Here is a 15,071-nt window from a genome sequence, read left to right on the forward strand (position 1 = left end):
TAAAATACCCGTATAAAATGACCCTTAAAAAATAAGTACGAAATACCTAAAATGGACAATTGTAGAACATCAGAACATTTTATCATTTACTTCTGAAAGATAATAAACTATCATACAACTTTAACTCAGAAGGAAGACATTTAGATTGGAAAGAACCTCTATCAAAACGTTCTTTAGCAATGATCTGTATTGGGTGTTCGTAAAAATAATTTTCCGTGGGACCTAAGCGAACAATAATGTTGGTTGTATATTAACAAACCTTGTAAATAAGGATGGCCCTGTCACACCTTTCCGGGTAACCTGCGCGGACTTGTTGCGAGTAGGGATTTTCTAGCACGCAGGAAAAATTTCTGCTGGCGGACAATGATGTTGGCGAGTTCGGTACTTGCGTCTTACTGCTAGACGCTTGCTACTTACCAGCCACTTGCGTGTATTCCGTGTGAAATATACTTGAGAGTTTGGAGACCGATCCGTTTTCAGTTACGAGCGACTTACGGGGACTGCAAAGTACCTGCGTGGCAGTTGCCTGCGAGGTGTGCCGCTAAGTGCCTCCTACTGGTGTTCTGCATGTACCTCTGAGGGCAAACCCCCGCGACTCACCCGGAACGAGTTTTGAGCATGCTCAAGGCCTTGCCACGCCATATCTGGGAAAGCCTTGCGGATTGATTTGCGGGGGAAAACTGCTACCCTGACCTTCCAGCAGTTGGCCCGCACCTGACAGTACCTAGCGCGTATCTCGCCAGTAGTTGTCCGGAGGTGTGCACGCAAGTCCGATTTACAAGCAGCCAAGTTTTGAGCATGACCAAAACGGTTGAGTTTCGGGGATTGCCCGCAGAGGTCGACGCAGAACGCAAGTAGGAGGCCCGAAGCTCCCGCAAGTCACAGACATTTGACCCGTTTGAAGTAAGTAATATGCCCGCGCTCGACAACACTTTTTTCAGGAATTGTACTTTCCTTTCTTTCTTTATATAAGTTAGAAAAGTCAATTTGTATTGAGTTATATACCAGTTTAAAGCTTAATATCTGCCTTTTGAGAATCTCCCCTTAGCTAAAAATCCATATCTGACGCCTTTTCGTTGGTTTTGTGACCAAGGGTCACAAGCATTTTATACGAAAATACTGGCATATACTGTCTTCAGCAGTCACTTTTTAAATTTTTCCGCTAGATTGAAGTTTGTAGAAATCCTACGCATTAAAATGAATTGACCACTCACGGTCGTTGTAGAGACGACGAAAAATTTATCGGATAACAAATGCAAATTCACAGTATATCATACTTCAAAGTATGATGAACTGTTCGTGAACAAGTACCTCAGTATACAGTTGTGAAGCTGAAGTGCCGAGGTAGGATAGGTTAGCAAATACAATGTAATCGATCTCATTAAATATTGCTGTACATTGTGCATTCAATGGTATTGTGCTGTGGCAATTTTTTTTTGTCCTGAACCATTTTCCTCTACGTACTTGTAAGATCAAATGTTCAAAATAGAAACATCAAATCTGTTAGCATTTGACCTGGGTGATAACACTAAATAAAGAGCCTACTCCTTGGGCAAAATACATTTAAGTCATAGAAACGTTCAAATTCAATCCATTATTGTGTATGGTCTGTTGTTTTCCTATTACACGTTTCTTGCAGTCTCCACACAATTTGCTGGCACCTAAACAGCGCCTGATTTTATTTATTATTATTATTTTTTTTTTTACTGTCAGCCAGTAGTGTTTCTCGGTGTTTTACTTCGTTGCAAAGTATTAATAACCAGTTGAGAAATCCTGTTCTACTCTTTTGATGCGCATTGCGTCCAAATTTTATTTTGATCTGTAAGACATTACACGAAACGATCTCATGAGAGGGGTATGATCTAATTCGCTGGAATTTTGTTGTTTGATGACAACAAAATGTAGAGAAAGTCGTAAGTCATGGTTGTTGTTCACTATCTCTTTTGTTTTTGAGATTGCTCACCCGACCTGACTTCAAACAAATCTAGCGAACCAACATGGAAACAGAAAGACGTTTTCAACTTCTCATCACGGTATGTAAAATTGTCACTCAGAAAATTTCAGAAAGAATAAAGTGCTCTGTTCATGAAAATAATGATACTTCTCAGTCTTCTCCAGTAATTTCCGACAAAATGTATATTCCTAGTGTGTGTATATAACTCGAGCTTCCGGGCAGCTGCGCATCGCAGGGTACTCGCAACGTTCCGTCCGTGTAACAGCAACAAACACAGAGCAACCGGCGAAGCGGTGAGCATGGTGAGTGGTTCATCTGTCCGTCACCACGGCGGACCACAAACGATCGAGGAATCTGTGATCTGACTCCTTTATCTGAGGCCTATGGAATTACTATCGAGCGACATCTCTTCCCTTTCAATAATCTTTTTGGCATTTTTTCTTAGCTCTACTAAAAAAAAAAAAAAAAAAAAAAATAAAGTAATGAGTGCCCAGGGACCCAATGAAAGAACAGATCTGAATAGCCTTTTTCATTGTTACCAATCATTCCACGCTACACGTCACTTTATTGTTATTGGGTTTAGATAATTTATCATATATCTATTTTCTGTATCACTAACTATTCTTTGCATATGATTTTACTGTTTCGGAAACAAGAATCACACAAACAAACAAACAAACAAGCGAAGGGCTGTAAGTTTTTTTATCAATATTGTATCACATGGTTAAAAAAGAAAACAACTGTGTATAAATGTTGCTTGTTATGGTAGTCGTAACATGCTATTTCGTCGACATTAGCCTGTTAATTCATTTTTTTTTAATGCTAAGAACTGAAATTGTTTTATGTGAACGTCAAAAAAAAATGTATACATGCATGATTCAATTAAATCAAATTTAAATTCATTCTTTTTTTCTAGCAAAACATAACACAGAATAAATCAGAAATTATAACACTTGTTTTGCAAAAAAAAAAAAAAAAATCATAGGACGAACTGTCTTTAGTACCAAATCGTCAATTACTTAATATAAATTTTCAAACCATTTTTGTTGTTTAGTTATTTCAATCACATGTATGAAAATGTGTGGTAATACAGTTGATCTTGATAAGTGATGAGCGATCTGCAATACTTACCTTTATCTATGTATAATACAATTCGACGAGGACTTATATAGTTGACACTCATTTGATTTAATTTTGATTTGATTTCAATTGTGAGGTGGTGCACGAGGATTATGTCCCGTCAGCCACCGAGGCAGATACGATGTATTGTATGTTTCAACATGATATTCTGGAGCTTCTTGAATAATAAGTCTTTAATGAGTCTTTAATCCAGCCTACCCTGGGTCATTTTCTTTAAGTGAATTTTTAACGTAAATCACATCATCACCAGCAAAATAGCTTTGGGCGGTTGCTAGAGGATGGAGTTTGGTATATTGCGGTGCGTAAGAAGCTCTCGCTCAAGCTATGAAACCCAAGTTGGACAACAGCGGAAATGACTTTGAAAGTTGAACTATGTCGCATTCTTCTAATAAATGTAATTTGTTTATGGTTTGTATCTAACTCCTTCCTCCTGCCTTGAAATTTTTTCCCCAGATTTCATAAATAATTTACATGCCCCCCCCCCCCCCCAAAAAAAAAAAGAAATCGTGAGGGCAGGACATCATTGCATTCTTTCATTCAAATATAATTTCAAATATAATATTCAAATATATGAACTGCATGGTCAAGAAATGTTTTCCAAAAAAATCACATATCTTCCTTATTTTCATATCCAATTTCAAAATCACATATCTTCCTTATTTTCATATCCAATTTTTGTCTTTTTTTTATCGTCCTCTCAGGAATATTTTTTTCTCTTTCTGTTAAAGTTTATTTATTTTTGGGTGGATTTCTTCTTTAATGCAGAACTTCAGTTTTACTTATTGTTGTGGTTCTCTATGCCATTCCGGAATATATTCTGTTTATTGTTATATGTGTCTCAAAATGATGACACTTGCTATTTTTGTTTGTTTGTTTGTTTGTTTGTTTGTTTGTGGTTTGTCTTTTTTTTTGGGGGGGGGGGGCTAAGTAACACAAGCTTTGCTTTTGATTTAGTTTCCCTCACTTTGATTCTTACGACTCCAAGTATTGCAAGTTATGTTATTAGTACATGTATTATTGTTTCAATTATGTTTGTGCATAAAAATGGACAAGTTATTATCGCATAAAAATGATTGTTATAATCATTTGTAAATTATTTGTTTATTTCACATTTACACAAGTGAAAATAGATTCAAATCGTTTTTTTTTTTTTTACAAAGTACGCTATCGATTGCCTATTTCGCGAACTCATAAAGTTAGCAACAAAAAAAATGCAATGAGATAATGCTCTGATTTTGCTTATACTCTGCACAGGTTGTAAATAATACGTTAATGCGATACGTTTAATTGTGCTTTTGAAGTTTCAGCAATTCCTTTTTCAAAGTTTTTCTTTGTGTTTATATTCAGTAAGTAGGAAAAACTATTTTGCACAATCTCCTTTCCGTTTCCAAATGTAATGTACATTAAGATAGTGAATTTACCTGTTGTGAATATCATTGTAAATATTCTTGATAGTTTTCAACTTTTATCATTGATGTATTTCTAATGAGTTTCCCAAAGACCTGGTACAGGTGACAAGGGGAAAGAAAATGCCATTTTCCATTGTCATTGCTGCAGGTAAACGCAGAACCATTTTTACAGTAGCTATCGTCATGAAGTCATTAAACACACAGCTCTTGACCAATAAGATCGCAGGATTTCACCCGTTCTATAACCATTGTATTATGAAGAGGAATTGATCGTTCATAGTGAAAACAAAGTAATTGGAAAACAGTATGATTAAGAAATGTATATGAGAATATCTTTTTGAGTATTTTCCCTGATATTTATTTAATTAAATGTGACCCTGCACCACAAAACAAACAAAAAGTCGCCAGACGTGGATTTTTAGTTAAAGGCAGATTCTAAAAGAACAGATTCTAAGCTTTAAAATGATGTATAACTCAATTCAAATGGACTGTCCTAACCTATCTAAATGTTGGAAAGAAAGCACTCACTCTGGAAAAGTGTGAACTGAGAAAAAAAGGCTCTGAAGTAAAGAGTCTATTCAAGCGCTTAATATTTTCCAAGCCATGCTATAGCTGTGCCATGAATGGAACAAAAAAAAAAACAAAAAACAAAAAACAAAAACAAAAAAAGGGTGTTAACCACCGGAGCAATAATAATGAAGAGATTATCAGATTAAGCCAAAATTAGACATGCTTTATCAACACATTTTGTTCATGATTAATGACAATTTTCAAAGCAGTAGCATTATCTTTTTAAAAGTTATTAGCGTTGAAAGTGAAGCGTGTGTACGTGGTTTTTAAGACATTAAAAGGGGACTCCATAAGAAACGTGTAATCACACTGTTCAACAATAAAGTGTTTGAAAAAAACTGCGAAAAACACAGTTTCCTGTTTGTTTTATGATCCCAAACTTTAACATAGTGTAGAAGAAGACTTGCTCTTTTAGAAAATAGGAAAAAGTCAAGATTGGCTAGGTTAACCCATTTCGCCTATTTTCAGTCTTCACACAAAATCACTGCGTGCGACTTTTTGTTCGTTGTGTGATGTACGGTCACATATTATGTACGTACATCTATAATGTATATGCATTTATACATGTATGATATACATACTTTTCATTATTGTATATATCTATATGAATGCAAATATTATATATATATATATATATACTATATACTGCAGCGTGAACGTCGAAATGCTTCAAGATGCATTTAAATGTACTTGAATCAACAGATCGAGCCGTTGAAAGGCCGAAGAACGACAACGAATGTTGTACAAATACTAGTACAGGCTGTTCTGTACATATTTGTAGGTGGGGAAGGTGGGGGAATGTTTCTAATATGTTTCTAGTATTTCACAAAATTCTCATGCTCATATGCACACTTTCACTTACACACACACACACACACACACACACTCATGGAAAAAATAATGATAAATGATGCTAATAACGTGAACGTTGGCTTAATTAACCAGTCTCAGGAGACGTGCAATCTTTTATTTCTGGAAACGTTTGGCGCTATCATTTCTAGCTTTCAAAGGGATCATACATGTATTATCATTGTATTATATTGAGTGCATACGGTATGTGCACGTATAAGCATCTGCCTATTTGGTGGTGGATGTATAATATATGTTGTTCAAAAATTTATTCCGCACTATAATGATGATTATGATGCTTGCCTCCCACAATAATGTACACCATGTAAGCATAAGGCTGTAGATAATTACTATTCACACATGTGTGATATAACACTGTCGTCAGGTTATGTACCTTTATTCACACATCTAGGCAAAATTTAGATGCAGTTACGCAGTATTTACAGTATCAGAAACTAATCACGTGCAGCCTCTGTTAAATCCATTCATATTTTATGTCCAGTATCGATTACGGAAATCCATAATTATTCAAGGCTTCATCTAATAACAACTTTCCAACTACATCATGCTCAAAATCTAGCGCTAGGGTCCTCAGTCTTTTTGCCAACACTACCTCAATTGGCTTCAGTGGCTATCGGTGTACAAAGGAATAACTTTTAAAAGCATATTTCGCACATTGAAAGCTGTACATTCTTGTCCCAGAAGACGTTCCTAACAGAAATCTGTGCTTTGAAATAGTAAACAATTACCTAAAAACTACCTCAGCTCTTGAAGAAAATGATCGTATTCCTGCAGTCCCATTTCTCTGAAATGATCTTCCATTGAGGATCCGATAGGCAGATTAGAGATGTTAAACAGTATACGCAATGTTAAGTAGTTTTAGATATACAAAATGTGAATAATACAGTTATAATATGTATATATATATATATATATATATATATATATATATATTATTTTTGGAATAAACCGTCTACAGTTATGGTTTATTGAGAAAAACAGAGATATCTCCTTATATTTTAATCATATTTGACTTTATGGGAGGATGTTTTGTGATGCAACTGACCTACACATATACATCAAATGTGATAGCTCGAACATTTCTTTTTAAATAATTGCTCCCAATGTTTAACAATATCTTAAATTATTTGTCAGACAAATTGTACATATTTCTGTTTTTCGTTCTCTGTTTCATTTTGATTAGTATAACTGTAATTCGCTTGATAGGTTTCTGCGCCTCAGATTAAGTCTCCAGATCGACCGCGCATTACAAATGATGTACATATCGTTACTATTTTCGTTTTTGTTATCATTAATAATGTTCTTCTTCTTCTCATTATTAGTATCATTATTACTATTGTCATCATCATCAGCAGCATTGCGAATGACATCATGTCATAATTAGTATTAATGCTATATCGGTCTCCGAACCGTAGGCCTATATCTAATGCACCCACCCGCTGTCTGCGCTAACATACTCAATCACCGAAGCAGGAATCACACTACATCACAACCTCCGTCTGGTCCATCTTGTGCGTTCAAAATTGCTTAAAATTTTGGTTATTATTTTTTTTTTCTTTTAGAGGTCATCAAGTTTTTAGTATTAGAAAACACATGTGTACTAATATTATTGTGAACGGAGTACGTGATTAGATAAATGCATACAAAGTTGCCGTGTTTATACTATATTGATTCGTTGTATTGAAAGATAATCGCTAGCTGGCCGACGAAAAGTGAAGTACATGCTTATTGAGGGCACTTTCACCATCTTCTACTTGAATTTTGAGAAAAAAGCGTACCAGATCCTGTCGCGTACGATAGCATTATCAAGTAAGAAAATGATTTTTTTTTCCTTCTCTGATCGACTGCTGCATCAAAATGATCGAACGGGACATCAATTTGTGTGTACACAAAATCCGCAAACCACATGGGCGCTTTCGAAAATCTCGAAAAATATTCCTGTATGATTCAGATTTTCGGATCAGGTACAATCTTTAACTACTTTCAATGAATGGTGATGACGAGTAATAGAGTCGTGATTCGCTGTATCGTTTTGTTCTAAACCTCCCTCTGATCTACCTGGCAAAAGTCATGTTCAAAATAAAAGTATACACAGTGTGGAAAATAATTCTCGAACATCCCACACAAAGACTACAGCACAGTTTTTATGAGAAATGGCTTAATGCTGTTATAAATTCCATTTGGTGAAAGTAGTTGGATACAGCAATATATACCTGAACGTTTCTCATGTTTCCAGCATAAAAAAACCAAACCAAAACAAAACAAAACAAAACAAAGCAAAAAACCCCGCAGAGTCAACAAGTAAGATTTAAACACTAGTACGTAAGTCAGATTCATGAACTCAAAACGAGTGAACCTACCAAATTTTGATATCCCCACTCAATTAAAATAAGACTTAGTGATAACAATATGGTCGTTTATACTTGTACTATTAAAAGAAAACATAAGACTCGACTGGAACGCATTTATATTTTTCTCTTCACCGTGTACATATAAAGAAGAATGTGGTAAAGACCACAACAAAGAAATCTTCACACAACACGAAAACTTGGTATTGTCACAAGGCGCACTTTATCTGAAATTGGCAATACCCTACTTGCCTTTCTTTATCTTGTAAGTTTTAACGTTTCCATGTGCCAAACTGGAGCACAAAAGCCCCCCCCCCCCCACAAAGAAAAAAAAAATCAGATTGAAAATTCGTGGGTATATTAATAAAAACACTACATCCACGCGGGTTTGTTCTCCTAAACCTCATATTTACATAATTATTGGAAAAAAAAAATAAGGAAATTATCATCGTCAGCCATAAAATATGCTCTAAACACCCACCATTAAATGCATACGATATGTTCTTAATGAACATTAGGATACTGACCCGTTAGACGCATCTGCTGGTGTTGTGACTGTATAAATAGGTGGTTAGTACAACATATTCAAAGATCCATCTATAACGTTCATATACAGCTCCTCGTGTGATGTCTCGTTACTGTCACTGTGGCCTCCTTTTGTTTTGTCCACCCTAGCATACAGTTCTTCGCAAATTGCTGGTTTTGCTGCCGAATATGCCTCCACTGTTTTGTTGACTGTTGCATATAGTTCTTCGCATGTTGCTGGTTTTGCTGCCGAATATGCCTCAACTGTTTTGTTCACCGTTGCATATAGTTCTTCGCATGTTGCTGGTTTTGCTGCCGAATATGCCTCCACTGTTTTGTTCACCGTTGCGTACAGTTCTTCGCATGTTGCTGGTTTTACTGCAGAATATGTCCCAACTGTTTTGTTCACCGTTGCATACAATTCTTCACATGGTCTGGTATTTGAAACATAACCCATGAAATTCTCGGAGTCATTGCAGTCGCTCAAGATGTCATCTTTCTTTTCAGGATGCTTGTCATAGGTGGAGCCTTTATCAGGAGTCGGCAAGGAGTATTCCTCTGAGTCGAAAGCGTCCATGAACTGCGGTCGTTTGAACGTTTCGATACTATTAGCTTCGTCAGGATGTAGTTGATAATAGAAGGTCTCTTCACAATTCACGGTTGGTATGGAATCCACGTAGGAATACGAAATATCATCGTTTCTGTCGGAGTGAACTTCACTCTGAGAAGCTGGACCAGAAGCTGGGAGATGTGTTGGGGAACATTGCAGTCTCTTATCTAAAAAGACACGATTGCAGTGATCGTACTCACTGTCTCTGTTGATATCAATCTTTTGGGCAGACCGTTTGCTGAAATCTAACGAATTATAACACCTTTCATCAATCAAGTGGGCCTCATCAAGGGATCTAGAGCCCCTTCTCGTCAAGCAATCTTTTCTACAGACGTCTACATCCTGGTATTCACAGTCATCATAGCCACTCGCCGTTCCGTCAAATGATGTGTCCTGTAGGCCACGGTTCTCATGATCATACGGAAAACTTACAGAGGGGAGTACAGAGCAAGTTACGTTGCTCTGTAATGGAGCTGTGTAAAAGGAGACTTGTTCTAAGTTTGATGCGTGGGAATGTCCACTGTCTACCTCCGCAGCGTCCTGATAGATGCGATACGGGTTCTCTCGATGAGTCATGACGCCACTTTCATGGTGGTTCGTGAAAGGATTTCCCTCTGTTACAGCGTCAGTACTAGTATTTCTCAATACAACATGATCCGTCAAGCTCAAAACTTGGTTTGAATTGTCTACAGGATGCATCTGCAGCTGTCTGTTGTGTGCCTGATTTGGAATTTGTGAGGATCTACGTCTGTAACGGCAATGATAAGAAAGATACAATTGTTTGAAAAAAAAAAGAAGAAACGAAATACATCCTGCCATAAAAAAACCAATAATAACACTCCGTTCATAACATGGGATGGAAACATACATCGCACAGCATCATATATAGTGTGTGAAACATTATTTTATGAAATGGTTTTTGGGTTGTTCCATGGAAAATAAATAACATGTACATTTAAACAGTTTGTCTGCATATCGAAATCCATTCACACTCTTTTAAAATGTACTTTGTTTTCGAGGGCTGCCCACCCTTAATTTTCTGTTGTTTCAAGCATTTAAGAATGTTGAAAATGACACTACAATGGCACAAACATAAAAAATACTACAGTTGACACATTAGAGGGAAGAAAACAAAGTGTCTCAGAGTGACAATATGTGAACGTGCATCACAAAACAAACAAAAACTCGCACCACTTAATTTTACATGAAGATTCAAAAAGGTGAAAGGGTTCAACTGAGTCAATTTTTAGTTTTTGTTTTTTTCATATTTTATGGAAGACCTATCCTTCTTCTACATTATTCTTCAGTTTGGGATCTTGACCTGAAAGGGAAAGTGTGTTTTTAGCAGTTTTTCTACAACCCTTTTTGGGGGAAGAGTAGAATGATCGGGTATCTCTTAGAGGCCGTTTTTTATTTCTTGAATTCCTTAGCACACTCTGCACTTTCAAGTCTAATAACTTTTGAAAGGATGATGCTACTGCTTTGATAGTTAGCATTAATTATAGGCAGAATGTGTTAATAAAACATGCTCAATTTCAGCTTAATCTGATAGTCCCTTCATTGTTGTTGCTCCGGTGGTTTACATCCTGTGTTTTGTCCCTTTCACAGCACAGCTAGCACGGCTTGGTAAAGATTAAGCGCTTGAATAGACCGTGTACTTCAGAGCCTCTTTTCTCAGTTCACACTTTTCCAGAGTGTATGCTTTTTTCCAGTATTTAGGTAGGTTTGGGGAGTCCAATTGAATTGACTTATACATCATTTTAAAGCCTAGAGTCTGCTCTTTCAGAATCTGCCCTTAACTTAAAATTCATAGATGGCAACTTTTTGTTGGTTTTGTGATGCAGGGTCACATACTACCTTTATGCAGCAATGCCCAAACACACACCTCCGATCGTCTCACACACATTCACACTAGCACACACACGAACACACGATGCTTAATTATGCAAAGGCTCTTGACTCACCATCACAAATATACATTTGTGCAACATATTACCTTCTTTTAGATTGTCCTACGGAAAAGATATCCATTCACACAGTTTGGGAATATGGTCACATTTTCCACGGCTACATACACATGCATAACTTATTCTGCTACTACTCAAAATTTCAAACATTAGATACATTACATGACAAAGTTGAAAGCGACAGGACAATGGTGTAAATATCACACAACTATAATGGATACATTAGAGGGAGGAAAACAGCATGAATTGATGGCAATATAGTTTTACATATCTTCCCGCATCAACCCCAAAACACCCCCTCCCAAAATTCATACAGATATACACACTCGCACCCACACGTACACAGAATACTGGATGATGCAAACGTTTACCTTTTGCTGTGAAACTTGCACAGTGTCATGTACAGAATGCCAAGCAGTATGGGAACAACACACATAAGAGTCCCCATTGTAATTATGACATCATCTCTCTCAGTCGAGTCAGGAACTTCAGAAACTGGAATAGGATCCATAACATTAAATCTTTGTCAACATCGGGAAAAAAAAAAGAAGAGAAAAGTATATTGCATAGCAAAATGAGATGAGTGTATACTATTGTATTCTCATAAAAGCAATAATCAAATGATATCCCGTAACAGCAATTAAAAAAAAAAAACACACACACACAGACAATAAAAACAAACACTACATTGCATATGACACGAAGGGCCACCACTTGGTACGTAATTTTGAGAAATAAAATATGTGACCGTGCATCACAAAACGAACAAAAACTCGCACACACTGATTTTGTGTGAGGACTGAAAATAGGTGAAATGGGTCAACCGAGCCGATCTTGACTTTTTCATATTTTCTGAAAGAGCAAGACTTTATCTACATTATGCTAAAAGTTGGGATCATAAAACGGGCAGGAAAGTGTGTCTTTTGGCAGTTTATCTCGAACATTCCCTAACTATTCTATATAATGCATTGATCTTACCATCTATCACATGCTGCAATATCGTTTGGGGAAACTGTGGCTCAACCAAAATTAATCCAATTCTTACCCTCCAAAAACGTGCTGTACGTTTGATTACCAATTCCCGTTACTTATCCCCATCCAATCCCCTATTTCGTCAACTAAAAACATTGAAAAGTGAGGATCTTCACACCTTTCAAACTGCTGTTTTTATGTATAAATATACATTTAATTGTCTTCCAAAAATTTTTGATGGTTTCTTCACTCCAAATTCCACCGTTCATTCATATCCAACACGTCAGTCGTCCGATTACCATCTCGATTACCATCTCGAAAATTCCCTGACTAATCTATATAATGCATTGATCTTACCATATATCACATACTGCAATATCGTTTGGGGAAACTGTGGCTCAACCAAGATTAATCCAATTCTTACCCTCCAAAAACGTGCTGTACGTTTTATTACCAATTCCCGTTACTTATCCCCATCCAATCCCCTATTTCGTCAACTAAAAACATTGAAAATTGAGGATCTTCACACCTTTCAAACTGCTGTTTTTATGTATAAATATACATTTAATTGTCTTCCAAAAAAATTTGATGGTTTCTTCACTCCAAATTCCACCGTTCATTCATATCCAACACGTCAGTCGTCCGATTACCATCTCGAAAACCCCAGAATCATTTTAGGTCAAAAATCATTAAAACATAATAGACCAGATATTTGGAATTCTTTACCCCCGAATTTAAAACAATGTACGTCGTTGAACATTTTCAAACGAGAACTAAAAAACACCCTCATAATCCAGTATACTTCTGACATTTAAATATTCATACCACCTGGTCAACAAACACCCTAAACAATGAGTTCACGGCCATAACTGAAGTAACATTCACCTCATCACACTGATACACAAAATAACACTCAACGTACAAACCAAGATTCATCCCAACACAATGCACACCGCACTGCACCGCACGTCCTTCACACAATACTCCCACTCAGTGAGTGGCAAGATTTTCTTATGTATCTCTTTATTGTGCCCTTCGCACAATTACTCCCCACTCAGTGAGTGGCAAGATTTTCTTTATGTATCTCTTTATACCTGGGGCCATCTTCCTCGTCAAGCTTAGCTTATGATGATGGTCCCCTGCATTTAGTTTTTATCATTTCCTATTGCTTCCTTTCATATATGATATTCGTTCTTGAAAAAAAAAGAAGAAAATGTATGTAAGATCCAAACGTTACGAATATTAGCTGTGTAAATGACTATGTAAGTATTTTGTTGATTTGTTGATTTGTATTGATTTTGAAATGCAGAAATAAAAACTGAACTGAACTGAACTGAACTGAACATTTTTTTTGGGGGGGGGGGCAGAATAGTGTGATTAAGTGTCTCTTTAGAGTCCCCTTTTCATTTCTTAAAAATCTTGTACACATTCTTCACTTTTAACTCCTATAACTTTTGAAAGGATGACGCTACTGCTTTGAAAGTTGGCATCAATCAAGGACAGAATGTGTTAATAAGACATGCTCAATATCACTTTAATTTGATAATCCCTTCATTGTTGTTACCCTGGTGGCTTACATCCTGTTCTTTGTCCCATTCATTACACAGCCAGCACAGCTTGGTAAAGATTAAGCATTTGAATAGACATTGTACTTCAGAGCCTCTTTTCTCAGTTCACACTTTTCCTTAGTGTGCGCTTTCTTTCCAATATTTAGATAGATTAGGAGAGTCCATTTCCTTTGAGTTATACATCATTTTAAAGCTGTACTTCTGGTCTTTCAGGATATACTCTTAACTAAAATTTCAGGTCTTGCAACTTTCTGTTTGTTTTGTGATGCAGGGCCACATGTGAACTTTTGATAATTTCTTTGAAATCACTGCAGTTGGTACTTGTCTATGATGTTTGTCCAATTTCCAATCATTCAGGTTGACGTGGTGACACACGTTCCCAGTCAAAAAACTTTGTTTCGTCTCAGGTCAAGATCTCAGGCATGAAAACCATTTTTAAAGATGTTTTCCAACTAGTTTACATTATCATTGTTAGCGTAAAAGTTTCTTATTGTATCCATTTATCGAAACACGATAACACATATATTTTTTTATCTTTAACTTTAGCTCTAATGTCAGCTTGAATGTATCAAGAGTCATTACTTGCTGTAGTGTTTTACAATGACATTACAATCAATAACATTCCGAATTCATAATTGTCATTTTCTCTTCATTACAGACAAGCAGATAAACATTAATTAATGTCATCAAGGCAAACGCAGTAAATTATGTTTGTGCGCACGTGTGAGGACCTTGACTAAAAACATTTTTCTCCCTTACGACACCGTGTTTGAAGAAAAAAAACCGACTGTGATAACCGCTTCATCCTCAGTCTGGAAAAAACAAAACAAAACACAAAACGCATTTAGGTATAATCTTGTTTTACTTCATTATTGAATACAAATGTGACGAATATATTTATTTACTTCAGATGATATCAAATGATAGGGATATACAACTCACTTCTAGTCGTTTCGTTTGTGTCTCGTATGATTGCATCTTCAGTCGACTTTCCATCTCCTGTTCATGAAAAGAAGAACATTAATAATATAAGTAGTTCAGACAGCCACAATGATTAAATTCCTCCCGAAAATTAGCTCCCTGATGTCTCGTGCACTATGACATCATCACATGATGTACGGTGAAGTAACATCAATGA

The 15,071-nt window shown here is 36.3% G+C and overlaps 1 protein-coding gene across 1 annotated transcript in view; it reads right to left on the reverse strand.

Annotated features, from left to right (window-relative positions):
* Positions 1 to 8,862: 8,862 nt before the first annotated feature.
* Positions 8,863 to 15,071, reverse strand: part of LOC140227751 (uncharacterized) — a 28,144-nt gene continuing 21,935 nt past the window's right edge. Inside the window, exons 8-11 of the mRNA XM_072308153.1 lie at positions 14,876 to 14,932; positions 11,765 to 11,888; positions 9,142 to 10,174; positions 8,863 to 9,075 (exon numbers count right to left, since the gene is read on the reverse strand). Of these exons, the coding sequence (XP_072164254.1) occupies positions 8,863 to 9,075; positions 9,142 to 10,174; positions 11,765 to 11,888; positions 14,876 to 14,932 (1,427 nt within the window). The remainder of the gene's footprint in view (positions 9,076 to 9,141; positions 10,175 to 11,764; positions 11,889 to 14,875; positions 14,933 to 15,071) is intronic.

This window comes from Diadema setosum, chromosome 4 (genome assembly GCF_964275005.1).
Source record: "Diadema setosum chromosome 4, eeDiaSeto1, whole genome shotgun sequence".
Taxonomy (NCBI): domain Eukaryota; kingdom Metazoa; phylum Echinodermata; class Echinoidea; order Diadematoida; family Diadematidae; genus Diadema; species Diadema setosum.